This window comes from Achroia grisella, unplaced genomic scaffold (genome assembly GCF_030625045.1).
Source record: "Achroia grisella isolate CSIRO2021 unplaced genomic scaffold, CSIRO_AGI_Agris_v1 utg546, whole genome shotgun sequence".
NCBI classification, from domain to species: Eukaryota; Metazoa; Arthropoda; class Insecta; order Lepidoptera; family Pyralidae; genus Achroia; species Achroia grisella.
The window spans coordinates 2,675,381-2,703,171 of NW_026712931.1; the positions used below are offsets into that span (position 1 = coordinate 2,675,381).

Here is a 27,791-nt window from a genome sequence, read left to right on the forward strand (position 1 = left end):
TTGTCCATTTAAGACAGTTTGTTAAAATCGATTACTTATATAGGAGTCTAGATTTAACATTAAATGTAAATCCCGTAAATGAAAAATTACCATTCACTTTTGTTATTTAAATAATGGTTCAGCGAGTAAATAGGCTTTGTTCAATAATTATTTTTACCAAATTTTTTCAATTTATTTGAAAATAATTTCTGTATAGGCCTTGGTATCTTATTGTTCAATTTTATACACATTCCCATAAAAAGGTTTGTTTTCTAAACAGATTTGAAAAGTAAAATCTTTTATGATTTTACTAATGTAATAGTTTAATATGTTTCATTGTTTAATGCTTAAAAGTACAGACGAAAATAGAGAAGTAGATTGAAATAAAACAATATCGAATTTTGATATCGCTATAATAAACTCATTTGTTATCACATTTATTTAATAATATATTTTGACACACATATTTGTTACGTACTAGTATTTTTTTGTAGATTTTTATTCCGTGCTCGTGACAAATACTATAGAAAATATGATCTGATGTAAACAAGTAATGAATGTCTGTAGCATATGCTTTCTGTACTTGTATATGAATACCTAAAAAAATGTTGTGAGAAAATAAAGTAATTATATATTGTGTATATACACAAATGGAGATTTTATAATTTAAGTAAGTTAATATATTAAAAACTTGTTTAGTTATAGACAATAGCAATTTGTGCCAGGTGATAGTGTATCTTAAAGAAAAATTGAATTAATGTCATAATAGTTTGTAGTATTTATCAGGAAAACGGAATAGTACAATAACTTTGTATCTAGGAAGAAACATTATAACACTAAGGTAAGAAGGTAGGTATATGATATCCGATACCATATCACATTGATTCGCCATCCACACTACAGAGTGAAACTTTAAAGGCAAAATGGCCACATGCTATATCAATTGCATGAAGTTAGGGCAAGCTCGCCAGTACAAAAGTCGACACACTGAATTCTTAGTAACAAGTATTAAGAGTCTAAACGGCTACAATTTTAGGCAAGACTTCCACTATTGATATGAATATTCTTATTATATTTCGAGTATACCCCGAAAATAGTTTGTACCATAGAGTTCAAAGAATATCGCGAGCTTACCACAGCCTTAGGCTTAAGTAAGAGGCTCATAAGAAAGAGGGAGAAGTTCTTAGAGTTATATAAGGAGAGGATTGTATATTATACTCGTAAGCGATGATTGTAAAATACAGGAAGGTTTAACATGTTATTATATAACGACAATTTTCCCGAAAAACTATGTAACTATTCCTCGTCTTTTATTATTTTAGTACAAATATTTGAATACTTTGGATTAAACAAAATCAATCATGTTTTTACCAAGGAAAGTTCTTTGTAAACTTTCATCTTAGTATAAATAATATGTTTACATGACTAGTTCTTGTTGTCACGAAACGACTATTTCTGATATTTTGTTTTCGATGTTATTGTGTATATTTTAAATCACAATACAAGAGAACGTGAAAATTAAATCGATCTGGTATCGGGGTTTGTCGAGGCACATAATAATATTAGATAATGATTTTTTTACATTTGTTACTTAAGTAAGAATATTATTTGTTATACTAATATATCGAGATAATAAGCGTAAGTTAGTTACGACTGTCTCCGCTTCATCAGAGCCAATAGTCATTTAATATATTTATATTTTTTTTTTATAAATATCTATATTTCAATGATATAAATATTGAATATGTATATATTATTCCCAAATTAATCGGTTATAAAATTATAGTGTAAAAATACACTTAAACGCCAGATATATATTTAGGCATTTAGAAACATTAGTATTTGGAAATCTATGTAATCTAAAAAGGAATATTTAGATTCTCTCTCTTAGGAAATATACAACCACGTTGAAACGAACTCCAGCTTTATAAGCTGGTCTCTACAAGTCGTGCTCGCACCGACTACGAGGGCCAGCAAACCAGGTAAACAAGATTAGTATTGTCAGATGAGCCACTAAGCTATGACAGCACTGGAAGAACACAGATTTTAACGAGATATAATTACATTACACATTTCCCGTAGATATGTAACTTTTATCTAACACCAATAATGAAAATATAATTTCACGATTATATAATGTTTGTATCTACATTACATATGAGCTATTTTACGCTACGCTAGTGGCTGTATAATGTATGAGAGAAATGCCAGCCACTGATTGGACTATATTATCATACTATTGCTCCACTCTACTAGATTCACGTAGTTAATCAAAGTCATATAGATTGTTTTAATGAAGCTGGTAATTCTATACTCATAGAATGGTAAACTACAGAGTGATCACAAGTTACAAGTAAAGTACTTATCGGAATTGTGTATATTTGTTTGGTTTCTAAAGATTGTAAAAAGACTAATAACAATAGTTGCTATCACGAAAACAGTTGTGCGTAGAAAATTTTGAAAAATAATATTTACCATATTTACAATATATAATAGAAATAGTTTGTAATAAAAAAACATAAAATCCTTACAATGTTGACAGTAGTTAGCGATGTCTACAAATAAAGTAGTAGGTATACATTAGGAAAATTCACTAAAGCACAACCTTGGAAGAATAGTATCTAGACGCGCTTACTTACTAGAATAACTTTAGAAATTTATTAATCATATAAGGCAAAGTGTCAAAGTTGGGGTTATTTGAGATGAGATTTAATATACATTTATTAATAGATTCGGTATAAATAATCTAATTACATTAGAGGTATAAGTGTACATGGCGCTACATTTTATTTCAAAAGTACAAGCTAGGTTTCGGTGCATCTACCATGGTTATGAAAAACATTTAAGAAAAACAAATATAAACTCATAACTCGTAATAAAACACTACTTCAGAAATAAGCCAGGCACAGAGTATCTAGTATCACGAATATGACGGGACCATTAGTCGATCCAAATCTACGAAGTATCTAGTAAACTATAGATTAAGATGCTACACGCTGTTGGCGTTGTCTAAATAGATATTTCATAGTTATAATTTCCAGAAATGTATTTACGCAATTATATTTTAATGGTATTACTTTACACATAACATACAAAATTACTACAAATATGCAGGTACTGTAGGCGCAAACATCAACAATTGCACATATGTTATATGTTGGTAGTGAATATGATATTTTATTATTATAAACAGAGTAAGACACCCGTAGATATTTATTCTGAAATGCTCTACGTAATATTCTTAACTTAGTGCACGGAACGTGTGCATGTAACTTGTATCAGCATGAAGAGACTCAGGAAATGGTATATATAATCTTTCGATATTAATGAGCTATTATGATGTCTGAGTCTAGTACCTAATTAAAAATTCTCCAAGCAACTTCCTATAAGCTCCTCTTTTAGGTATATACTCTAAATGGTGTTGTCTTTAAAGATTTCTCAAAGTTTGTCCTTGAGGTCATTTTAGAAGAACATTTAAACGGCATATATATACACGCCGTCAGTCAAATACCTACATACCACATTCGATCGAGCAACTAGGCAACATTTTCAGTATATTTACTGACAATTAAACACCTAACAAAAATTTTTGAGTATTTACAAGACGACGAATACTATAATAGAGCAGCATGTGGTTCGCCGGTACATGTTATGGTAACTCGGAGGTCGGCAACATAGAGGGTGATTGTTGTTGCGGCATGGAGCCGTCGCCGCGTCGTGGGGCACTAGTGGTCATCACGCCGCTCTGGCGACGGCTCTCTGGATCAGTCCGGGGACTCCTCGCCGCCGAGCGACGTAGCCGGGAACAGCGGGTACCAACCGTATGTGCGCTGCGGCAGAGTCAGCTTGTCGAGACAGATCTCAGCACCACCTAGGGCCAGGTTGTGCTCAAATCCACCGCAGCGCTGCCACAGCATTACAACTAGCGTACGGCCGAGGGCTTCGCTCGCCTGTAACATAACAGTACCGCCAATAAAGAAATGGCACTGTGGTCACCATACTGCAATCTAGATTTTTGTTTCATTAGAAAAAAATAACCTGGTATTTGAGTGTCTGTTTGAAGTGCGGCTCTGTAGTGCGGCGAATGACACGTGTTTTTCGCTTATGTAACCACTTCTCACCATCGCGAAGGTAACATTTGACATATGAATCCGGCACCTCGCCGTTAACACCATATACCCGGCGAGCATGAGACACCTGCAAGTTGTACATAATATAAAATTTAAATGAGGCTTTTTAAATGTTTTGATGTTGCTATTACGTTTCGAAGTGGTATTACGGCATAGTTGAACACATCGACATTTGATTCTATGCCCCTATAATTATCAGACTAATTAACAGACTATAAAAAAGTTTTATGCTACGATTTATAACCTTCACTACATAGTATAAACACATACACTTACATAGTATAAGTCGCTGTCGCTGTCTGTCCCTATGTATGCTTAAATCTTTAAAACTACGCAACGGATTCTGAAGCTGATTTTTTTTCATAGATAGAGTGATTCTAGTGGAAGGTTTATATATACAATACATGTACACCCGTGCAGAGCCGGGGCGAGTAACTAGTACTAAAGAATCTATTAATAAATGTATATTAAATCTCATCTGAAATAACCCCAACTATGACACTTTGCCTTATATGATTAATAAATTTCTAAAGTTAATCTAGTAAGCACGTCTAGGTACTATTCTTCCAAGGTCGTGCTTATTATTTGTATTACCATCATATGGTTTTCTTCATCGCTTATCATTTGGGGTTCGTGTAATTAGTTTTTCTCTTCAATTCTCTTTTGCAGTCAACTCACTGCTACGGTTATTCACCTTATCCATCCTTTTCGCCCTTCGTCTGCATTTATGTGTGAAAATGTTACAAAAAAAAATCCTTAAAACGCGCATGCTGCGGAAATTGTTGACCATAGGAGAAAGTGATGTAGTGCAGTTTTATAGAGGGCATTAATAGCTAAAAAAATGTCTGCGAAATCATATATCATATCTAACTATTATTACTGACCTCGAGTTCAAGTTGGCCCTTTATCATTATAATGCTGATATTGATTTCTGCGTGTAGTGGTGGCAAGTGCGCGTTACGCGGCGGCAGTTGTCCCGGCCCGAGTGGAACGTCGTCGTCGTCGTCGGCGACCGCGTCGCAGGCGGCGGCCGCCGGCACCGCCGCCCACATGCTGCCCTTGCGCCCCGTCGCCGTGCCTGCACCGCCACAACCGATCACCACCACCCGACATCCCACACCCGTGCTATCGTACTACTCGTTCTCAATTACACCGATAACGCTGAGTTTTAAGGCTTAACATTTATATATTTAATCACTTATTATTCAAAAACATCCAATATAACAAAAATAAAATTAGAAAACGAGGGAAACCACTCAATCAAACATTTAAAATGATCAAAATAATAATAAACATTACATAAAATAAGCACGTCAAACAGCTTCGTGCTAATGTATACAATTTTTCTTACATAGATTTGAATCCGTTCTGTTTCCATGTACACAAATAAAAGAAAAGCGTCTTAACGTGTGCAGCCAAGAGTGTAGTCGATTTACTAATAGTTGCCTCAAGCGGTCGTTAATTCATTATGGTAAAAGCATTCCGTGTTATGAACAGCCATTAATCAAATTTAGAGAATTATCGATGCGTTCTGCGAAAGACTATTTCAGTAGCTCATGCCTTAGTTGGCGTCGGCGAGTCGCATCGTATACGCGCTACGTCATGCGCAACCGCGACCTACTGAACTTGCTCATTTGCATTCCCATTCATCCCTATTCAAAGTTAAAATGAAACGTACTGATAAAATTGTAATGTCCAACTACGGCCTAGGATAAGATATATACAAGAAAACTAATAGAATGCGTATCGTAACAATGAGTGACATTCGCAGAGGTAATGAAGTCCATAACATCCTATTAGGCGACACAATGCCATCGAGATGAACGTAGACGGGCAGCCGAATAGACGGTACACAGAGACAGATGAAGTGAGCGTGATCGCCCGCGGCCGGGCATGCGTCAGGACAGTACAGAACAGACACAGTGAAGTGATGAGAAGCATCGGGCGCAGCCACATTCAACGGTGCGTGCGCGCGGCCGCCGCGCAAGCGATGACCCATGCTACTACGTGGCCCGAGACCCTATTCTGATTCTCGAACCACCGACCACATATTTTATCTAGCGCTAGTGTCTACACGATGGCGAGATACAATATGTGGTTCAAATAGTAGCCAGTGTGCAATGGCATAATAGGATCAGAATAGAGGGGCTGGCGGCCGTCGGACGTCACAAGGGATCGCGTACACCGACATCCCGCACGAACAAACCCTGCAGGGAAGCACGCGCGGGTGCGGGCACAGGTAGTCGCTTACCGAGGAGCTAACGGTCCGTCGCTGCTGACCAAACAAGCACAACACAGTACAGTCAGTACTACCCTTCATGTTCGCATAGTCTAGTGGTTCTTGTGGTGGACAGAGGGACGGTCTGGAGGCAGTGATTACGGTTATTTCGATGGCGATTGGCGTTCGCCTCAGTCACAAGGTTCGGTATAGTGCACTAGGGCATCATTGCTAGGGGTTCGTGACTGAACAATACAAACCAAATTGTGCGAATAAAAAAACTATAATAAAATAATTGAAATGTTAGTGATACAACTCAGTAAAACGTAATAGAAATCGTGTAGAAGTAGTATATAAATCACTTAAAATAGAGAGCACAAGAAGTATACTTGTGGAATATATTGGAAAAATAGTGAACTGTGACTGATATAAAATATTGTATTATTCATAAGTATATTATCTATTATTTACATTATAGATACTATTGGTAATATACTAAACAATTAAATTAGTGAATTGGAAGTCAATAAATGAATTTTGTATTTAGTTGTATAATTATTCTTTATATAATACATTGAAATTTTTAATGTATACAGCTGAATTCTTAAATTACATATGGTTACGTACATGTACGATATAATAAGAAAAAGCATGTATCTGTATATTGACTATGTATGTAATGTTGCGATAAATATAATCATTTCATCGCCATTGTTAACGTTCGTGAATTAAATTAAAGCAAAAAATTAGGGAGGTAGACAGAAGTCTTTAACGAAATTTATATATTATATTTTCACGCTATGATGATCGGAAAAAGACAATAGAACTTTAATCACTCATTTTGGTAGGTATGTCTTTCAGTTACCTCATCTCCAGAAAATAAGTGAACAGTTACAACTAAATTTTAAAATTAAGAACTTATTATGCATATTGAAAGTATAAAATTTGATGAGGGTATTTAATCGTACGTGTAGGTAACCACGTCATCTATATTGCCTAATCGTCAACTGTGATTATTATTATGGGAGTGTTTGGGCTAAAAAAAACGTGTGCACACTTACGCCTAGCGGTTGAGCCGGAGAGCGAGAGAGTGCGGCCGAGCTCGCCCTTGACGGCGCGGAGCGAGCGCAAGATGTCGTCGGGGTCGCGTCGCACGCACGACGAGCGGCGGCGCTCGTTGCGGCGTGCGCCCGACGGCCCCGCGCCGCCCTCGTGGCCGCCGCCCGCGCCGCCTGCGCCGCCCTCTGTGTACACCCATCACACCACGCTCGCACAACGTACTTACCTTCTTCGTAAACTTCCATCTCTATTTAGTCTTGTCAGAAATCGTACTAGAACTAATGCTAACTTAGAAAGTTTTATAGTTAACCTATAAAGAAAAAATCTTGATAATTCTGCTGTTAAGAATGAAGTATTAGCAAATTAGACCTTTTTAGGTCCTGAATAAATAATTTATACACTATAAAACATAGCCCTATAGTAATTTGCAAAAACAGATAATATAATAAATAAAATATATAGTACTTACTTAAAATGTTTAGCGATTACACAAATGTAAAATATTTTCTATTGCAATAATTATAACATAGGACCCCATAAGTAGGTATCCAAATATAGTAGCATTGGAGATTTGTACGTTTGATCTACTTATTTTGTGAATATAGGAGCTTTAATGCAATATTGTACCCTTTTCTTGTTGTTGGAACGATGATCGCCGAGAGCCGGGCAAAGAGCGGGAAAAGTCCTTTCCGAGTTGATAGACCTCGACCTCGAGAGTCTCAGACTGGGATGAGCCACGACGCGATCCTCCCACCCACGCATGGTCCGGGTGCAACAGCGAAGCGCATTCGCCGATAGAATCCACGTCATCTGATTACCAAAGCAAACGACCGTTGGAAACGTATTAGAAATTACAAAGAACATTCAGAGTTCTATATTACTTAAATAAACTTAAACTTTCTTAATTGAAATTAAAAAAAGCGTTCGCTCCGCTCACAACTGCTCACACTGTACGGTCAACAACGAAAGTAATAACTGTAACACTTGCATATTATGATCACAGATATATAAAAAATATAACATTCAAAAGTAGATCACATTAGAGACAATACTTCACAATCTATACATAAAAATTTCCAAAATTAGCGCAGAATTTGAAGAATATTTAGTGTCTTGTGATTTATATTGTCTGTAATGTGCACAAGAATCATTACAATACATTTGACATTAAATGGGTTTGAAATTATATGACGTAGGCAGTACTTTCGTTGCCGGCCGTACCTGATACGGAGCGCTGGGAGGCGAAGTCGCCGCGGCGCAGCGCGCGCGCACCCGTCAGAGATCCTCGCGGCGAGGCGTTAGCTGATCGCGATCCACGTTCCTCTAGTGTCCACCATACAGCGCGCTCCTCCGCGAATGCCTTCTCTATCTCCATCTGAAATTTAAAATGGAATAATTCTTCAATAATTAACATCAGATAACTATATTATACATTTCGTACTATAAAAGTAAAAGATTACAGTCATATATACATTAGTATTTATACTTCCGTCATACGTAAAAATTAATAAATAAAACATAACTATAATTTACTTTAATGCTTTTATATAATGAAACTACGAGTACGTAGCGTGAAATTTGTATTACAGAAAGTAGTAGTAAACTTTAAATATTTTACTGTATAGTATAAAGTAACTACTACGTAGATATATGCGCTACGGTGTCATAGAGCATTAAATTAAGAACATTTCAAAGTAAAGATAAACTTTAATGCTCGGACAAAATATTATGATAAAAATTTACATAACAAGAACTTACGGTGCATTCGCCTATGAGAACTGGGTCAATTCCCGGGCAGGCGTCCCACAATGTCAGTTCCAGCGCACGGCCTGCTATTAAGTCAGCGGTTAAACCACCAAATCCAAGTGTTGCATTCCAAACCGGACTGCACGATGCAGAAGCTGGGTCCGTTTCTACCGGAGGACAACTTTCCCTGTAATATCAGAAATTATATTGGAATGGAAAATTTAATTCAGATATGCAAGAAACTTAGCTTGAAAATGAAGAGGAAAACATTTCATTACAAATACTCGACATGTACATGGACATAGAGTGGACAGTAACCAAGGAATATTAAAATACTTATTTTATATCACCAAATGAGAACTTGGTAAGGTAATAAAAATATATATATTTACAATGATGGTAATAGGCGAATTCTTGCGAAAGCTTCAGGCTCATCCCCATATCCAAGTGTATGATCTCGAGGCGGCAGGTCGTCGGCGGCGATCAGTACCACCACCAATTTTCGTAGTTCGCTCTCGAACCACACCTGTAGCTGAGCACGGGCTGGGGGACGCTCGCGAGCGCGTTCCGCACGGTCTTGCTCCTACATACACATAAATTATATGAAATATCGTATTACTACTTGCATGTACTTATAATAGTGTAAGTACATCATAATACAATGCGACCGTGCTGCCTTTACGACCCACTATTTTTTAAGCAAAACTTTATAGATTAATCTCTACGTTACGTTAAAATTAAGTCACATCGCACACAATGTAGATACACGACTACTAAACATACATATATCACAGGTGGTTTCTCTTAGCCAAGTACATAAACATAAACAAAATAAAAAGAAAACGTTGTCCTTTTATGCAAAATCTAATTAAGTCGTAACCTTCGGGGAATGCAAGTACTTTATAAAGTAACATGCAGCAACCATCAGCTATTTGTTAATCAAATCTTCATCAGCAAGAGATAAAATTGTAGACTGTCATTCATGTGCGACTCATAACAATGCATATAATAATAATTATATATCGCCATTAATATTATCTGAATTATTTGAAAACAATTTATTAATTGTACTGACACTTGCAAATTATTTCATGGAAGTAAACATGCTTCGGGCTGAGGCATTTCTATTAAAACACAAATTAATAAAACCGGACGTTTCGATCCGCCATGCAGTAAGCTGTATCATGCTGATACTGGTTCGAAAAGCTGCATGTACCTATGGGCCTAAATTAATAGTCGAAACATAAGGCTTCGTTTACGCAGTCTAGAGGGGAATGCGTTGTTTCTGTAGCCTTTATTTATTAGTTCGATTTGTTCAAATATTTACATAGCAGAAGCTTGTATTCGGAATGGGGAAGGCTGTTAGAATTGTCTATTAGGTATCTACAATTAGTGTCTTTTTTCATATTTATTATACATTGCATTAAATTTGTGGTGTGCAATTTTACTATTACATATATGTATCTATATTGATGTGATAGGTCAAATACCTAGCGTGTACCTAGATAATTCAGCCTGAAAAAAATTTATGTATTACAAAGCATTTGGGCCAATATAATATTCTACAAATCTAAGTGGTTGAATGCAATTTGAATTTCACCTATCTAAAGAATTTCTATTGTTATCTAAGTTATTTTTATCAAAAATATCAGCAACTTACTTTGTCAATAATACTTTTGGACATTGTAAACATCGAAGACGTGGAGTTGTGAGAAGTGTGTCTAGTGAAGAGCATGATATGATTGTGTTTTTAGCATTCGTTCACATCAAATGAATATTAAATCTTATAAGCGATAACAATACACAGGTATGAATTCATCACGAACATTGATAATAAATAATAAAATGACATTCATAGTCGTAGAAACATTTCCATTATTTTCTAGAAGTAAAACATAACGTATGTAAAAATCATGTGACACTCATAGATTTATCACGTCCCACAGGGTGCATTTTACTATATCAATGCACATATCCACATTGTGCAATTTTCATGCAGTTCTCGATCGATCGATATAGGTGTCGTAACAATGAACTACTTCAAGAGCGGAGCGCTATGTACATCGTATAGCGTTGATGAAGGTGTGTCATCGGTCATCGATTACGAGACAGAAGCGTCGGTGCGCGCCTGTCGCTCAAGGGGTTTCGGCGAGTGCGGTGTGCCGCATGCCGTGCTGCCGTCACTCGAAGCTCCTACAGACTAGTGGCAAATCGCTGCGAGTGCGAGCGCCTCTCGATACAAGTGCGGCATCACACTACGCTAACTCAACAACAAGACTCGGTAGCAGACACACTCGATGCGCAACATTATGAGTCGGTACAAACGGGAATGTGGCGCCGGAGACGAGCATGGTGAGCGCCCAGTCGCCCGGTACCGTCCTCACCTCGGTGCATGATTCCTGTCTCGCCGCTCCAAAACTTGACCGTCGTCTCTACTGCCCCGAGTCGGTAACTTACTGTTTCACTCGTAATTCTTGTTCATGTACAGAGTTGTTGTTTGAGCCGGTATTTCTAACGCGTTTGTGAATATAAGTAGGTATGTTAGAATCGGTTAATTTTGCTAAGCTGCAAGCGGCGGCAGTTCTAGCTTTACTACGACTTTATTCGTACTGTCTGTAGACAACGAATCATCGGTGTCGTAAAGATGATAATCGATGTCGGGACGAGTCCCCTAATCTACCATTGAACACTAAAACTGTCGTCTCTCTAACACTTACTTATCTATCGTCTTGTGATTATCTGTCAATTTGCCGATTGTTCCCTAACAACGAACTCCGCCCGGCGCCGTTGGCGACATTATGAAATTGGTCGGGTGATAGAAAAAATAAAAATCTGAAAATAAGTAGGTAGCATTTTTTCACACACTTCACTTAGGATAATCATTATATAAACGATAACGAATACGAATAACAAATAAAGTTAAAAATATATAGATAATAATAATATAGGTATATAAATATTTTGAGTAAACAAACAGGGTACCCCTTTTTCTAAGTAGTAAAAGTTAACAAAGTTAAAGTACAACTACGATCGTAAATAGAAACACTAATCTCTTACAACTAGGCTAACGTGGAAGATGTTTACTGATTAGTACTACAGTATCACAGCAGTTCAACGGAGACCCGCCCTTGCACTTGATTTCTTTATCCAACCTAAAACAAAACCAAGGCGTGGTACGTATAGACAATTGGACGATAGGCAAGTAGGTACTTGTAACAAATCAATATGATTAAGATTAACATTGAGGGTAGTGCGTCTTGGTTTTAGTTTGGACAAAGGTATAGACCGGTATCAGAGCTGCAGTGATTGCGCGTCGTGACGACCCTTTAGGTCGTTATTGGCATGAGTGATGGAAAACATATACACGAATAGACATCATCATCTCTTAACCACAATTATAGATAAGACCAGGAAATCCAGGAATACAGTTTATTTATAGGTCAGTCAAATTCTTACTCGTTGTTTTCAAATGGTTTTCTGGTCTTATCTTCGTGCTGTGTGTTCAATACCAACATAAATATTTATTGCCTAATGGATATCGACTTTACTAAAATAGTTATTGGATCACCTTCCAACTGTGTATATTTTAAGGGCATATTTCTACAGATGTTAAAATGTCTTGTTTATTAGAGCAATATTTATAATGATTTTCGGTAATTGTGCAAATAAATATACAAAGTTGAAATTGTTAGTAGTTTATAGTGTACATTTTGCATTAAATTAACCTAATTATTATATAAATATTATATATTTTGTCCAAATGCAGGAATATGCAATCATTATGCGTAAAAAAAATACGTATATATATTAAACACTGCTGTAAATACCCTTACAGTATGTAACTTACAAACTCCATTAATGTGAAATATAATGAAATAAAAATAATAATAATTGGCAATATGCGAGAGAGCTTATTATTGTAGAACTGATAAATGCAGACAAATATCAAAGTTTAAGTAAGATCCAACGATTGACTTTATGTGTTCATTCTAATTTAATTGATTATTTTAATTGTTTACGTATTAAATTATGAATTTTATTGCTGTACTCTGTGATAAACTAATTCTGATATATATCAGAATTTAATAATGATATTATTTTGATGGTAGTTAGAACACATATAGAGTAATCAAATATTATTGGTAACAGAAACGACATATATGGATGAGGTGATCCATCAACTAATATATTCAAAGTACAAAAGGATTATCCATTTGGACACGACTATAAATATGTGCGATCCGAGAAGCGCAGAGGAATAGGCACCGAGTGACAGTCTCTACTAGAGTTTATGAAGGAATGAGCGAGTCAGCTCAATGTCTTATGGGTTCACAACACAGATCGTTACAATTAAAGCCTATGTATGGGTATTATACCGGGGTTTTCGGCAATTTCCGTCGCGTCGGCGATGATGGTGATTTGTCGGTATCCGGTTCTGTGAATTAAAATAATGTGTATTACACTATTACCGATCCTGGAAACTTTTTAAATAGTGATATTAGTAAAATCCAGGCAAGCAGTGTTATGTAAAAAAGAGTCGTTTAAAATTCAAATATTCCAAGATAGATGAAGATAGAGATGAAGAGAAGTAGGTACTGTATATAAAATAAAATTATACTACCGTAAAGTTGAAGACGGCGAGGAAGAAGAAGAAAATGCTTATAAAATGATGGTGCAGTGGCAAAGTTCAGTTTGCATCCAAGTAGATGTATGTTGATATGTGTACTTTAATAGATGTAAATATAAGAAATAAGTAAATAGTACAGGATAATAATAACCGGATAGAGTGAAGGCGTGGAAAGATGAGTAGCAAAGAACTTATATTAAAACTTTTAGGTTGTATGTTCTAAATTATTTCTATTTCTAAGTTCCAATTCTGCTAATTCGGAAAGGTATAATAAGTGATTGTAAGCTAGGTTACTTATGCTTTTGCAATTAGAATGAGTAATACCATTCCATGTTTCTATCACTCTGCCATGTACTATATATATTTTGTGATTTTGCTTTACATGTCATGGAGCTTTGGTTGTATTTACAGTTTGCAACATTGAAATTCACCTGGTGTACTATAGCTGCAAATGGCTGAATTTTTGGCATAGTACAGTTGAATACGCATTATATCAATTAAGTGATCAAATTATTTCTCAGTGTATTTGATAAAAATAGCAGAATTACGACCTAGAATCACACCGTTATAATATAGATGAATTTAAGTTTTATTCAAGTATACGTCACAATGTAGCATCGTATAACCGCATCTTAACTTCAATGAGCATACATAATTATTTGAGTATATATAATTTTTCATTACAAAAGTCTTTTTAACAATATTTTTTTAAAGTTTCATTTATTCTATAAGATCTGTACTCTGTACATTCAGTAAAAAAAATCCTGTATGTATAAGTTATAACAGGAAGATTTTGAAATACACGAAAAATAAATAAATAAAATATACAAATTCGAAAATAAGATAATAGAATTGTTACATAAGTATTGAGTAATATATAAAAACATTAAATTGTAACAGCTGTGGCATTAGACTAAATTTGTATCCAATACAGATAGATAAACAGTGATATAGTATTGAAATATAATACCATAAAGTCCATGGTGATGGTGCGAGGTGGTAGCAGCGGGCGTGGTGGGAGCATCGTCGAGCTGTGGTGCTGGCTCCACCAGTAGTTCGACGCTATCACCACCGCGTTCCAGCACCGCGCACACCTCTTCAAAACTGCGTTCCGTCAGGGGCACGCCACTCCACTCTAGTACCTATACATTTTAACACGGTTTAGGATTCATAAATTTAAAAGAATTCATAATTTAGGCAGAATCAGTGCTTCAGCGCGTGTTAACTATATTTGGTTCCGCACTGTAATAAGTAAAAAGATCAGACAAGAAACCTTATCGCCCTGTTGTAAGCCTGCTAAGTCAGCAGGTCCGCCGGGTACAGTCCACACGATGACTGCCTCGCGACGCCCGCTCGCGTCTGGCTTGCCACCTACCACGCGCATACCGAAGCCACGCGCTGAAAACAAACTTTACTTAAATTCTATTCCGTATCTAGTAATGCCGTCATTATAGAATTATACATTTTAAATTATTTTATATGGGTAGAACGGTGGTCGCCGTTATAGTAGGTATGAATCTAATACTTATTGATTTACATAAGACTATATATAGATTCCGAAATATTTCAACTGTAAATTACTTACACCTATGGCCCTTATCGTTAGGGTCCCGACGTAACGTAACGCGTCTCGGGGTGCGATCGTCGACATCGTGTATGACGATCTTTATTGCTTCCGCATCGACAGACATCTGTCGCGCGGCAGCAGCAGCAGCAGCAGCGGCGGCGGCAGCGGCAGCCACCGTCGGCGTCGATTCCACAGATGAGTCTGACGCGCGGGACGTCAATGCTGCCATTGCACTTAGAGCACCCGTTCGTTGCTGCAAAGCTGCTATATCTGGTCTGTAAACGATTATTTATTCATAATAAATAAATAACTCTGGACAATTAACATACCGCCATCTAGTCCCACGGTAACCAGAGCTTGGGTTATGGATACCAGATAACTGATATAAATACTTAGATATTTTTTATAAGTAGATATATAATATACAAAGAAAAACCTAGACCGATACAAACAATCATACTTATGAATATAAATGTTTGCACCATGCGAGGAATCGAACCCGCGACCTTCGGAATTAAAGCGGTGTGTCGGTAACCGCTAGACCACCGAGACCGTCAATTATGTTATATCACTTCAGGCACAAAGAAACAGTAATGAAATAATCATATTAGGATCATTTATGAGCAAAGTATTTATAGAAAATAAGTAGAATTATTAGTTTTATAATGAACTCTTTTACTATTTTGGAAACGGCTTTGAAATGAAACCGTGCTTTTTACATAATAACACTTTCTTATTATGATATGTGATATTATTTAAATAGACACAACACGAACAGTTGGCTTCCGCGACGCCTTATTGGCCGGTCTTCATCTACACTGAGGCCCGATATTTGGGGAGTTGATTCGGTGTCGTCGGCACGGTACGAGCCCCGACGTGATTGTGCACCGCCCACAACATCCACTGCCGAAGCTCTACAAGAAACAAATTTATATTTTCAATAAAGAAAATATACCATAATATAACCACCATTGTTAGAGAGTTAACATGGATATGCATGATAAAAGTACAAAATTATACAAAGTGCAGCAATCTTTCGTTACTTTTTTATTAATAAACGTTCTGATGACAAATGTTTTAATAATTAAAGAATTCTAAATTTGGCATACCTAAAGAAGCATAATTTAATGGGACATATGGGATAAATTTGATTTTAATCTCTTTAGTTGGAAGAGAGAAGTTTAAGAAGTACTGACAAGTACTTTGTTCGGCTTTTGGTTCGGTTGCACTAACTGTAAAGGCAAAGATACAGTATAAAGAACATAGAAAACATCGCTGTCATTATCAATATATGGCAGTGCAATTATGGTTGCGTGTGATGATATAGGAATCTGAGTAAACAACAAGATGTCACAATTACCTCCTAGACATGGGTGGCGGTGCAGCAAGCGCCGGTTGGTGTCCAGACTGCGCGGCTGGTTGGTCCTCATCGCAGGAGCGTTGTCGCGGTGCCCTCACTGATCTCCGGCGGGCCGGTGCTGCGGTGCTCGGCCGACGAGACTCTACGTCCGGAGTCGTACTGCCGCCGCCCTTTAACTGCCGCCGCGGGCAGCGTGGTTACAAACTCATATAACAACAGCATATTTTATTTTACTCTATTACTTTACTAGTTCCTATCCGTGTTTCGATTCGTATATATATTATTGAATGTAATAAAACTGTGTATATTCTTCTGTATATCAGGTAGAACTAAGACATTAAGAAGCCACGTGAATATATGTAGGATGACTTTTCTATTCAAGTTATAAAGTGTTTTTGCATAATTTTATACTACTAATACCTACCTTATTAGCTAATTTCAGTCTCATTACAATTTTTTAAGATAATTCAAAGAGAAAGAGCGTACAGAAAAATCGATAACATTACCTTTTCTAGCTCCTTAAGCGAAGCTGGTGATACATCTGAATGTCTGCGCAATTCGGGCGAACGAGGCGGCGCCAGGCCAGAACTGCCGCCGCCGCTGCCCAGCCGGGCCTCCGAATGCCGCCTCTGCAACGCTTCCAGCACAGGCACCTCTAACAAGGAATCTGTGCTGTCTTGCGCTGCGGGCGGCAGTCGTGGACCCGCTTTGCGCCGACATACTGAGCACCTCCATGAATTCTGCACACAATTGTATAATTTGTTTGCAATTAACTTAACCATTTAGAGATATTTTACAAGAATTTATGAGAATACGATAGTATAAAGTTTAAAAATGTGCGTGTGTTTAAAATTTAATAATTTTATTTTTTCTTTATGTAGCTATGCATAATATTTAAAATTAACAATATATAACGAAGTATTGACAACGTGATATCTAATTGTCTTACCGCTTCTTCATCGCTGGCAGGTTTCGAATATGAGGAGCAATCTTCACAAACACGATGTTGACAGCCGTTACATGTGTGAAATACCTCGCCAGGTTTCAACGCTTTTAAACACACACGACAGGCTCCAGCTCTTGAAGGGGCTTTACCTGCCTCACTATAAATATATGATAAAATCATTGAATTTCTAATCTATAGAGGATTCAGAATAGCAAAAATAAGTCTAGTCCGTTGTGACAAATGTCGAGCAATCACAGACGTCTTAGTAGGTACCTACGTACTATTTTTTATTTCCTGTGGTATGTTTACACATATCTAATAGTATAATTCCAAATATTCTTTAATGGATGTATCCTGTATTTAACTGAATTTATGTGCTTACTGCAGACATAAATAAAATTATTAGGTATCTATCTATATTTCAGATTGTAGTATATCTATTAATATGCACTATTTACAATATTAGTACGGTACATACATACTTAGTAACTAGATTCAGAAATAAGTAGGTTTCTAGATGTAGTTTGTAGTTGTAGCCAACTTGTACAGGCAAGTAACTACGGCAGTGTATATTGTTCAGTTAACATAATATATACTTGGTTCAATAATCAATATTATATCGTGATTTGGATATATTTTCAATTATACCATTACAATTATACCAGCACAATATTTTCTGCTAAATATATTTGTATTTTATTTTCTCCTCTACATACTCATATACACATAATAAATTAGAGGTATATTAATATTACATATACATATAGCAATCACAGAAAATGGGAAAAGATGCGTAACTCAAGGATTCAAGTTTCGTTATTATCACTGAAGGTCCGGTTTCCTCGATATTGATTTTCATTTCGTTAGACAGAAACAACAGGTTTAACGAAGAGAAGATTCAATTATAGTAAAAAAAACATAATTATCAATTATTTCAGAATGTTGGAGAGGCGAAATTTTCTAAGAAGGTTCGTAAAATTACTTAGATACAATTTAAGCGTACATTTTAATTAGTAGCGCCCCTTCTCTCCTTCCTTCGTACAATCATAATTTTCGTAATTAACGCTTTATGGTGTCAGTAACTTATCATGAAGAATTTTTCAGCATGTTTTGCCAAAAAGTGACTTCTATAATTCTATTTAGATGCTTACCTGCTCTGCTAAATTTGTATAAAATATGAACGATGTTATATCTGGTATGTAGGTAGTATGTCTGGTAGATTTTTATTATAACTTTTAATTTAATTTTTAAATGTTTTTAACTTAAATTAGTTAAAAATCGTATTTAACTTTACCATTAATATAAATTTGTTAACAAAGTTTAAGATATCAAATATACGCTGTAGGTTTGATATTAAATAAATAGGCAAGGGACAGTGTATGTAAAATAAATGAAAAATTGTCTGAATGTATTTAATACCGTTCAGTCTTCCCGGTTTGTGCGGTAGATGCGGGTGGGGGCTGTGCGGGCGGCGGAGCTGGTGAGGGCTCGGGGGCGCCTTCCGTCACCCCCGTTCTCGGGCCGAGCTTTGTTACTGTAACCATAAATGTAATGGTATAATACGCTTGTTATTTATTAATAATTATGAAGGGTTCTATATCAATAAAGGTGGAAGGTAGGTATATACATATGTTTTGGGTTAAATGTAGAAAATACTTCAAGATTAGGTAGGATAGATATGCCAATGTGACAATACATAAGGTACCATCCCGCTCACAGAACCGTGACATGTGTTGTCCTTCCTGAGGAGTATCAAGATAAGCGACATGTGTCCATTCGCTATCATTATATACTGCATATATCTATGTATATCCATTGGTATGATTTACGGTAGTTTCATTAGAACATAATAACAATGCCCGTATATATAGCTTCACGATATAATAGGTAAGACACGGTTGGCACACGAAACTGAACACCAATCCAAATAAACGTAGGCAGGTACAAGAAAGGCGATTGTCACTGACAATTTATTCATCGTCAGCGAAATTCATAAATTTTGGCACCTCGGTGGCCTAGCGGTTAAGAACATTACTGAGTAAGGTAACATCGACAGTAGTCGATGGTCGCAAGTTCGATTCCTCGCACGAGGCAGACATATGTATTCACGATTACGAGTATTAATGGGTGTTTACAATTCATATTATATTTGTCTTTATAAGAAAGATATATTTAAGTACATCTATATATCACTTGTCTAGTACCTACCCATAACATAAGCTCTGATTAACTTGAGACGAGATAGTGTTGTCCAAAATTGTCTAAGGTTATTACTATTATAACAATTACATTTCGTTCAGATAATTTAATTGTAGGTACATACGCAATGTTGAATCAAATCTATGGTCCGAGAAAAAAAAGTTCAACATGTTCAAAAATAACTTTTATCTATGGTTTAAACTATTCGCTTAGTAGTCTGAAAAGTTAAAAAATATATATTTTTAGAGTTCCACTGTGCTTTGGGTTAATGTAGATCAGTTTAATGAATATTGTCTCTAGCTTTTGGCTTAAAATTAAGCCTTTTTTAATTAAAATGGTCAGATTTACTCCATTCGTACCTTCAAAATCGTTTGCATAAACTTGACCGCAGACTGTATAATTTAAATATAAATGATGTAAACATTATTACAAGCATTAATATAAATGTAATTAGTATAAATACCACGATCTATTCTATCTCAAAAGTAACGCTTGCAATATTACTTAAGAATCGAGCCCAGATGAAGGTTGAATTAAATCAATATTGATCGCTTATGAAATAAACTTGAAGTTATTCAGACTCAAATTACATTCAGTTCATTGTTATGAGATACTGAATTGGAACGAAATGGAGAGAATTCAAATAAGTCCGCAGTTTGTGTCTACCTTTAGATACGGAATCCACTAACAATGCGTGCCGACGTTCTCCGCGCGCATTCGATATTTCGCTATGAATATTGAGAAATGATCATAAATTCCATGATAAACTTCTCTTCAGTACTCTCAAATACTTAGGCAATTCTCGTTTTTTTTGATGCTATCAATATTTTATGAGGCTGTGTTCCTTATTACGCGAGTACCTTAAGATGGAAAACGTCGTGTCCTAGTGGTTTAGGTCTAACTCTCAATTATAGACTTCGAGGGTCGTGGATTCGAATTATAGAACATTAAAAACATTAAAAACTTGTATTTTAATTTAAATATCATACAGACACTCCGGTTGTGGAAATTACCTAGTATAGTAAGAACTGACAATGGCAACAAAGCATATATTGTGTGGTACAAGTACAAAGAAGGAAAACGTAATCAAGTAAGCGTGGTTATAGAAGGCTGGAATGTTGATAGACAAGAGAATCGGCCATATTTTTAATCACTAATTAATCCTATTATAAAGTTGTCGAATATTTGAAGAAATGGTTACATTTTATGACATAGTAAGTGTGTATTTAGTGTTCAATAGTTGTCGTCAATTTCTGAATCGAACTTGTTCATATTTTTTTATTGCCGTATATCCATACTATTGTAGAAAATATGAGTAAGAAACAAAAATCTTAATATGTAGATACATAATGATTAAAATTTTACTTTTATCCTCAATCTTCCCATTATCATTCACTTAAGGCGACATTGTTTACCGCCGCTATGATGTGTCGCATAAACAACATGTCAAAATGATGTAAATAACTTGTTATTAGCACCCTTAGCGGTGAATAATGTAACTTTTTTATGATTTGACATTACTTTATTTGACTATATATGTTTAGTTATTTACATAGTCAACTGATCTCTATGATTTAAGACTTGAACAATTCAATTTGTTCAAATTTTAACATAATTAAATGATGATGTAGGTAATATTTCAGAACAAATGTGTTAACGCCATCTATCAGACTCATAAGGAATCAAAGGCGTCATCAATGTGAAGTGGAACACGGATTGCCTCCATCGACAGGACTGGCAACAACTTCACTCGGCGCTTGTCATTATAAACTTTTACGTGTTATGCTACTATGTAAAGATTAAACTATTAAAACTAAATACGTATTACTATCAAAGGATTTTATTCGTAATAACAAACAAGAAACTAAAATATACAGAGGGAAAGGCGCAAACATAATGGTCCTTCGAGCCGGATTATCGAAGAAATAAAGAATCAACAAGGAAAACGGTCAGAGCCATCATCCCTTTGTGTCACTCGTCCTAAACGAAATTTGTGTTAACAGTGTTGAACTTTATAATATAGTTGTATTCTGTTGTGCATTATTGGATCTAAGTTTAATTTTATTGGAAATTTAAATCGTAAGTACCTACCTGCACTTGATTTCTTTAAACCATTAAAATGAGTGATGACGAATTTAGAGACGTTACTTCAATTGATATAAACAAACTTATTGAACTGAAAAAACTAAGAGCTACTGTAAAAGGTAGATTAACATTATTCGAAAAATATATCAATAAATTCAAATCTGTTATTTTAACAAAAATGCAAATAACAGAAATAAACTTACGAATGCAAACTATTGCGCAGTGTTTTAACAATTATTGTGATATTCAAAATCAAATAGATGTTCTAGTAGAAAAAAGAGAATTGGACAATCAATTAGAATATAGAGAGTTGATCGAGGAACAGTACTATAGTAATATTGCCGCGGCGAAATGTTTGATTGAAACAGATGAAGCTACTGATTCCAAATGTTCGCACTCTTCGAAATCCGTAGCTGTGAAGCTTCCAGACATACGGCTGGCCTGCTTCGACGGGTCCTACGATCAGTGGCTAGAATTTAGAAATTCATATATAACCATGATCCATAAACGCACTGATCTTGACGCTATTCAAAAATTACACTATTTAAAATCTTCTCTTAGCGGTTGTGCGTTACAAGTAATTAGTGCGTTAGAATTCACTGCATCCAATTATAATCATGCTTGGGAACTATTAGAAAACAGGTTTCATAATAACCGCCTCCTTGTTTATAACCACGTGAGATCATTGTTCACAGCTCCGGCAGTTATAAAAGAATCATCACAACAGATTAGAAAATTAATTGATACGATTTTGCGTAATTTGCGCGCTCTCCAATCCTTGGGCGAACCAACAGATTCGTGGGACACCCTAATTATTTATTTAGTCCTGACTAAAGTAGACTCAGGTACGGAAAGAGAATGGGAGAATCATAAGGGGTCGATTTCTAGTGATCCTAATAATAAATTAAAATTAGATGATTTATTAAACTTTTTAAGAAATAAAGCCGACATGTTAGAAGTTACACTTTTGAATCATAAAGTACAATCGAATAAAATAGTTCACGAACGTAAATCTGTACAGGATTTTAAAAGGTCTTCGAATCAATCACAGTTAACACATAGCTACATTACAACGCGATCGAATAACAACAGTAAGCTTAATAAACCTATTGATAGACGAATACGTAATTGTATTATGTGTAACGGAAACCACGCCCTTTATACTTGTATTTCCTTTTTAAATTTATCTGTAAACGAGAGGATAAATTTAATTAATGATAAAAAGTTATGTCGAAATTGTTTGCGCGGCGGGCATACCATAAACGAATGTATGTTTGGTCCGTGTAAACAATGTCAACGAAAACATAACAGTTTAATTCATACGGATAATGAGATGGACACGGGCACATCAGCTGATCGTGCGCATTATTCACAATCGGCTGATAACCTGCACGGTACATCGACTGCACTTCATTCTCAAATTAATAATACAGACGATTTAAATGCGACTTTGTTTACAATGCAACAAGTTCTATTATGCACTGCACTAGTTGATATAGTCGATAATAAAAACAGATGTTTTACAATACGTGCTCTTTTAGATAATGGAAGTCAACACTCTTTCATTTCTAGCGAATTATTTAAACGATTAAATATAAAATCTATACAGTCCACTATACGAATTTCGGGTGTGGGACAATCACTCACTCAGTCGAATGAAAGATGTGAGATTAATATACGATCAAAAACCTGTGATTATAGTACGCGGGTTCAGTGCATGGTTCTGCCATGCATTACGTCGATTATACCTTCAAAGCCAGTAGATTATAAGTTATTACGTATCCCGGATAATATTCATCTTGCGGATCCATCCTTTAATGAACCGTCCGTGATTGATTTATTAATCGGTGCAGATGTATTCTGGGATATGTTATACGAAAGTAGAATTCGCTTACCGAGTGGACCGTTCCTACAGAACTCTAAATTAGGGTGGTTGATTTCAGGTCCAGTCGGTAGCGACTATCCGCGTAAGAATAATCAGATTCAGTGTAATTTAACACAAACAATAGATTCAAATTTAAAACGATTTTGGGAACTAGAAGAAATAACTAGTAGAAATGAAATACATACTGAAGACGAACACGCATGCGAATACTTATATGAAACCACAACAAAACGGGACATAGATGGTAGATTTTTAGTGCGAATTCCCTTACGGAAATCAGCTGATCATCTTGGTGAATCGTATTCTTTCGCTAAATCCCGTTTCTTATCGTTGGAACGCAAGTTACATCGATTACCGTTCTATAAAAAATTGTATTGTGATTTTATACGCGAGTATATTGAACTGGGGCATATGACGAGGGTAAATGAATATAATAAACCATATTATTTTCTACCTCATCACGGAGTTCTACGTGAACACAGTACGACAACTAAGTTACGTGTTGTTTTTGACGCTAGTGCTGTGACCACGTCAAACTTGTCATTGAACGATATTCAGTACGTCGGACCGCCTCTACAAAATGACATCTTTTCAATATTATTACGTTTCAGGCAGTACAAGTTCGTAGCTTGCGCTGATGTCGAGAAAATGTTCCGACAAATATTTATACAGACTGATCAAAGAAATCTACAGCTTATTGTTTGGAGAGAGAAACCATCGGATCCACTCTGTGTTTATCGGCTGAATACGGTTACATATGGAACGGCGTCAGCACCATACTTAAGCATGCGTTGTCTAAGGCAATTAGCAAAGGATTGTAGTGATGATAACATTGCTAAAATCATAAATGAGGATTTCTATGTTGATGATCTCATTACAGGTCATGACGATAAACAAATTTTGTTGGAGGTGTGCAGTAAAATATCACAAGTACTGTTATCGGGATATTTTCCATTGCGTAAATGGACATTTAATCACGATCTAGAGATTGTTACTTCTAAAGAATTGGGTATTGGAGATCATCAACAAACAAAAACTCTCGGTATAGGTTGGTACAACACTAGCGACGAACTACATTTCACCACCGCGGTGACCAATGTACACACAATAACGAAACGAACTATTTTATCTGTTTTATCGCAAATTTACGATCCACTCGGTCTTGTGACACCTGTCACGATAATTGCAAAAATTTTGATGCAAAAATTATGGTTATGTAAAATTAACTGGGATGATGCTGTTCCAGAACCCATTAAATTAAATTGGTTACATTTCCTTAATACATTAAAAAAATTACATGATTTACGAATTCCGCGTTATGTGCTGAATGAAAACAGCGACGTAAAGGAATTACATATTTTCACCGACGCATCTCAGAGTGCATACGGCGCTTGCGCCTATATTCGTAGTTACAATAATGATTACAATTCGTCAGTAACAGTTAAACTACTGTGTGCTAAAAGTAAGGTATCGCCGATTAAGCCTGTCACAATTCCGAGATTGGAATTATGCGGCGCCTTGTTAGGAGCCAGATTATATACGAAAATTACATCTTCAATGAGGTTTCAATTCAATAAAGTGTATTTTTGGACGGACTCGACTATAGTTATGGGGTGGATCCGTATGTCACCTCATTTATTAAAAACATTTGTGCAACACCGCGTGACCGAAATAAATGAGTTAACTGGTGATTCAATTTGGTTACATGTTAATAGTAAGGATAACCCGGCCGATCTTGTGTCTAGGGGTGTTTACCTCGATATGCTTATCGACTGTACGCTATGGTGGAGGGGTCCTTTGTTTTTACAAGACCGGCAGTTTGACTTTAAAATCGATCATAGTACGTATGATTCAGTTTTGTTGCCGGAAGTAAAAAATCAAATCATATGTGCTTCTTCCAGCATATCCAATAGTTTAATCGACTTCTTGCGATTCTCCTCACTTAAACGATTAAAACGAAGTAGTGCCTACGTAATACGTTTCATAACCAACGCCCGCTCGTCTAAGTCCCTACGTAAAACAGGCTCATTATCCGTTAACGAGTTGGACGCAGCGACAAATATGTTAGTTCGGTTTGCACAATCGGAATCGTTTGCAAATGAATATGATAATCTATTGAAACAATTACCGATCAAGGGGAAAGGTGTTTCAAATAAAGTTTCCGGTCTTAATATATTTTTAGATAAAAATGACATAATCAGAATTGGTGGTAGATTGACCAACTCACACTATTTCGATTATAATAAAAAACATCCAATATTACTATCTAGTAAACATTACTTTAGCACGCTTTTATTTAGAGATGAACATAAACGGTTGTTCCATGCAGGACCCCAATTACTTTTATCTACAATCCGTGAAAATTGGTGGCCACTCGCTGGTAGAAACTTAGCTAGAAAGATAGTTCGGCAATGTGTTACATGTACGCGCATGAAGGGGAAAACTATCACACCGATAATGGGTAACTTACCCGCCGAGCGTTTAGAACCAGGGTACCCTTTTATACGTTGCGGTGTCGATTATGCCGGACCGGTGATGATACTGAGCCGTAAGGGTAGGGGTGCTTCTCTGGTGAAGGGTTATATCTGCGTTTTCGTATGTTTTACTACTCGAGCTCTGCATTTGGAATTAGTATCTAGTCTTTCTACAAACGATTATTTACTGGCTTTAAAACGTTTCATCTCTCGCCGCGGCAAGCCCGTAGAGATATTTAGTGACAATGGTAAGGCCTTTGTAGGTTCTCAAAAGGACTTATCATTATTTTTAAATGAAAATGCTAAAGAAATCGAAGATTTTGCCACCAATAATGGCATTAAATTACGTTTTATTCCACCGTACGCTCCTCATTTCGGCGGTTTATGGGAATCAGGGGTCCGATCATGCAAATATCATCTCAGACGAGTTGTAGGGAATTGTAATTTGACCTTTGAAGAGTTCACTACTGTCTTAACACAAATTGAAGCTATACTCAATTCTCGTCCTTTATATCCATTATCCTCCGATCCAAACGATTTCCTCCCCTTGACTCCTTCGCATTTCCTCATTGGTCGGCTTCTGACCGCGCCTCCATGCAAGGATCTGACGTCTACTCCAACACATCGTTTGATACGATATGATCGCATAGAACAAATGAGGCAACACTTTTGGCAACGCTGGTCTAAGGAGTACGTGGCGGAACTTCAAACAAGAACGAAGTGGAAATTGCATCAACCAGACATTCGTCTAAATACATTAGTACTTATTAAAGAAGAGAATCTACCACCACTAAAATGGCGACTGGGTAGAATTACACGTACCTTCCCGGGCAAAGACGGAATATGCAGAGTGGCAGAGATACTCACAGCAACTGGTATCATTCATCGTGCCACTTCTAAGATATGTCCGCTTCTACCTCAAGGCACAGAAACGAATTAAAGGAAGGAAAACCTCAATTATAGCATATGTTGAAAGTCTATACATTCCATTAGCTTTCAAAGGCGGGGCCATGTTAACGCCATCTATCAGACTCATAAGGAATCAAAGGCGTCATCAATGTGAAGTGGAACACGGATTGCCTCCATCGACAGGACTGGCAACAACTTCACTCGGCGCTTCGAATTTTGTCTTGTCATTATAAACTTTTACGTGTTATGCTACTATGTAAAGATTAAACTATTAAAACTAAATACGTATTACTATCAAAGGATTTTATTCGTAATAACAAACAAGAAACTAAAATATACAGAGGGAAAGGCGCAAACAAAATGCAAGCACTTCAAGAAAGGTTTATTACTTTATAATGCGATAATACTTCGATTTGACGACGATATATATTGATATACGCTTATGTTGCAAAATAGGTTGCATTATTGAAATAATAATCGCTATAAAGTATGAAAATGTATGTTCATACTATGCATATTTTATTGTGAATATAACCGCTAAACTTTCCATAGAATGAAATGAATTAATCTTGCTTGGGAGCCAAGAGAGACGTAAATAAGGGTTAAA

At 36.2% G+C, this 27,791-nt stretch overlaps 2 protein-coding genes across 2 annotated transcripts in view; one reads left to right on the forward strand and one right to left on the reverse strand.

The window, feature by feature from the left end:
* Window positions 1–391: 391 nt before the first annotated feature.
* Window positions 392–27,791, reverse strand: part of LOC131848313 (regulating synaptic membrane exocytosis protein 1) — a 43,163-nt gene continuing 15,763 nt past the window's right edge. Inside the window, exons 3-19 of the mRNA XM_059198128.1 lie at window positions 19,052–19,166; window positions 17,636–17,789; window positions 17,193–17,426; window positions 16,687–16,862; window positions 16,103–16,240; window positions 15,345–15,601; window positions 15,033–15,157; window positions 14,730–14,901; window positions 13,509–13,567; window positions 9,525–9,715; window positions 9,145–9,319; window positions 8,608–8,761; window positions 8,014–8,196; window positions 7,389–7,571; window positions 4,994–5,187; window positions 4,018–4,176; window positions 392–3,929 (exon numbers count right to left, since the gene is read on the reverse strand). Of these exons, the coding sequence (XP_059054111.1) occupies window positions 3,744–3,929; window positions 4,018–4,176; window positions 4,994–5,187; window positions 7,389–7,571; window positions 8,014–8,196; window positions 8,608–8,761; window positions 9,145–9,319; window positions 9,525–9,715; window positions 13,509–13,567; window positions 14,730–14,901; window positions 15,033–15,157; window positions 15,345–15,601; window positions 16,103–16,240; window positions 16,687–16,862; window positions 17,193–17,426; window positions 17,636–17,789; window positions 19,052–19,166 (2,855 nt within the window). The 3' untranslated portion in view covers window positions 392–3,743. The remainder of the gene's footprint in view (window positions 3,930–4,017; window positions 4,177–4,993; window positions 5,188–7,388; window positions 7,572–8,013; window positions 8,197–8,607; window positions 8,762–9,144; window positions 9,320–9,524; window positions 9,716–13,508; window positions 13,568–14,729; window positions 14,902–15,032; window positions 15,158–15,344; window positions 15,602–16,102; window positions 16,241–16,686; window positions 16,863–17,192; window positions 17,427–17,635; window positions 17,790–19,051; window positions 19,167–27,791) is intronic.
* On the forward strand, window positions 23,289–27,337 carry LOC131848314 (uncharacterized). Its single transcript, XM_059198129.1, has 3 exons — window positions 23,289–24,386; window positions 25,293–26,065; window positions 26,798–27,337. The coding sequence occupies exons 1-3, from the start codon at window positions 23,376–23,378 to the stop codon at window positions 27,213–27,215; spliced, it is 2,202 nt and encodes a 733-aa protein (XP_059054112.1). The 5' UTR covers window positions 23,289–23,375; the 3' UTR covers window positions 27,216–27,337.

Excerpts from the sequence above, each read along its gene's own strand:
- LOC131848314 (XM_059198129.1), top strand. The coding sequence starts at position 23,376 with ATGCAACAAGTTCTATTATGCACTGCACTAGTTGATATAGTCGATAAT. Across the intron at positions 24,387-25,292 it reads GACCGCCTCTACAAAATGAC|ATTCCGAGATTGGAATTATG; the intron begins ATCTTTTCAATA and ends AAGCCTGTCACA. Across the intron at positions 26,066-26,797 it reads AAAAAACATCCAATATTACT|CTCCGATCCAAACGATTTCC; the intron begins ATCTAGTAAACA and ends ATATCCATTATC.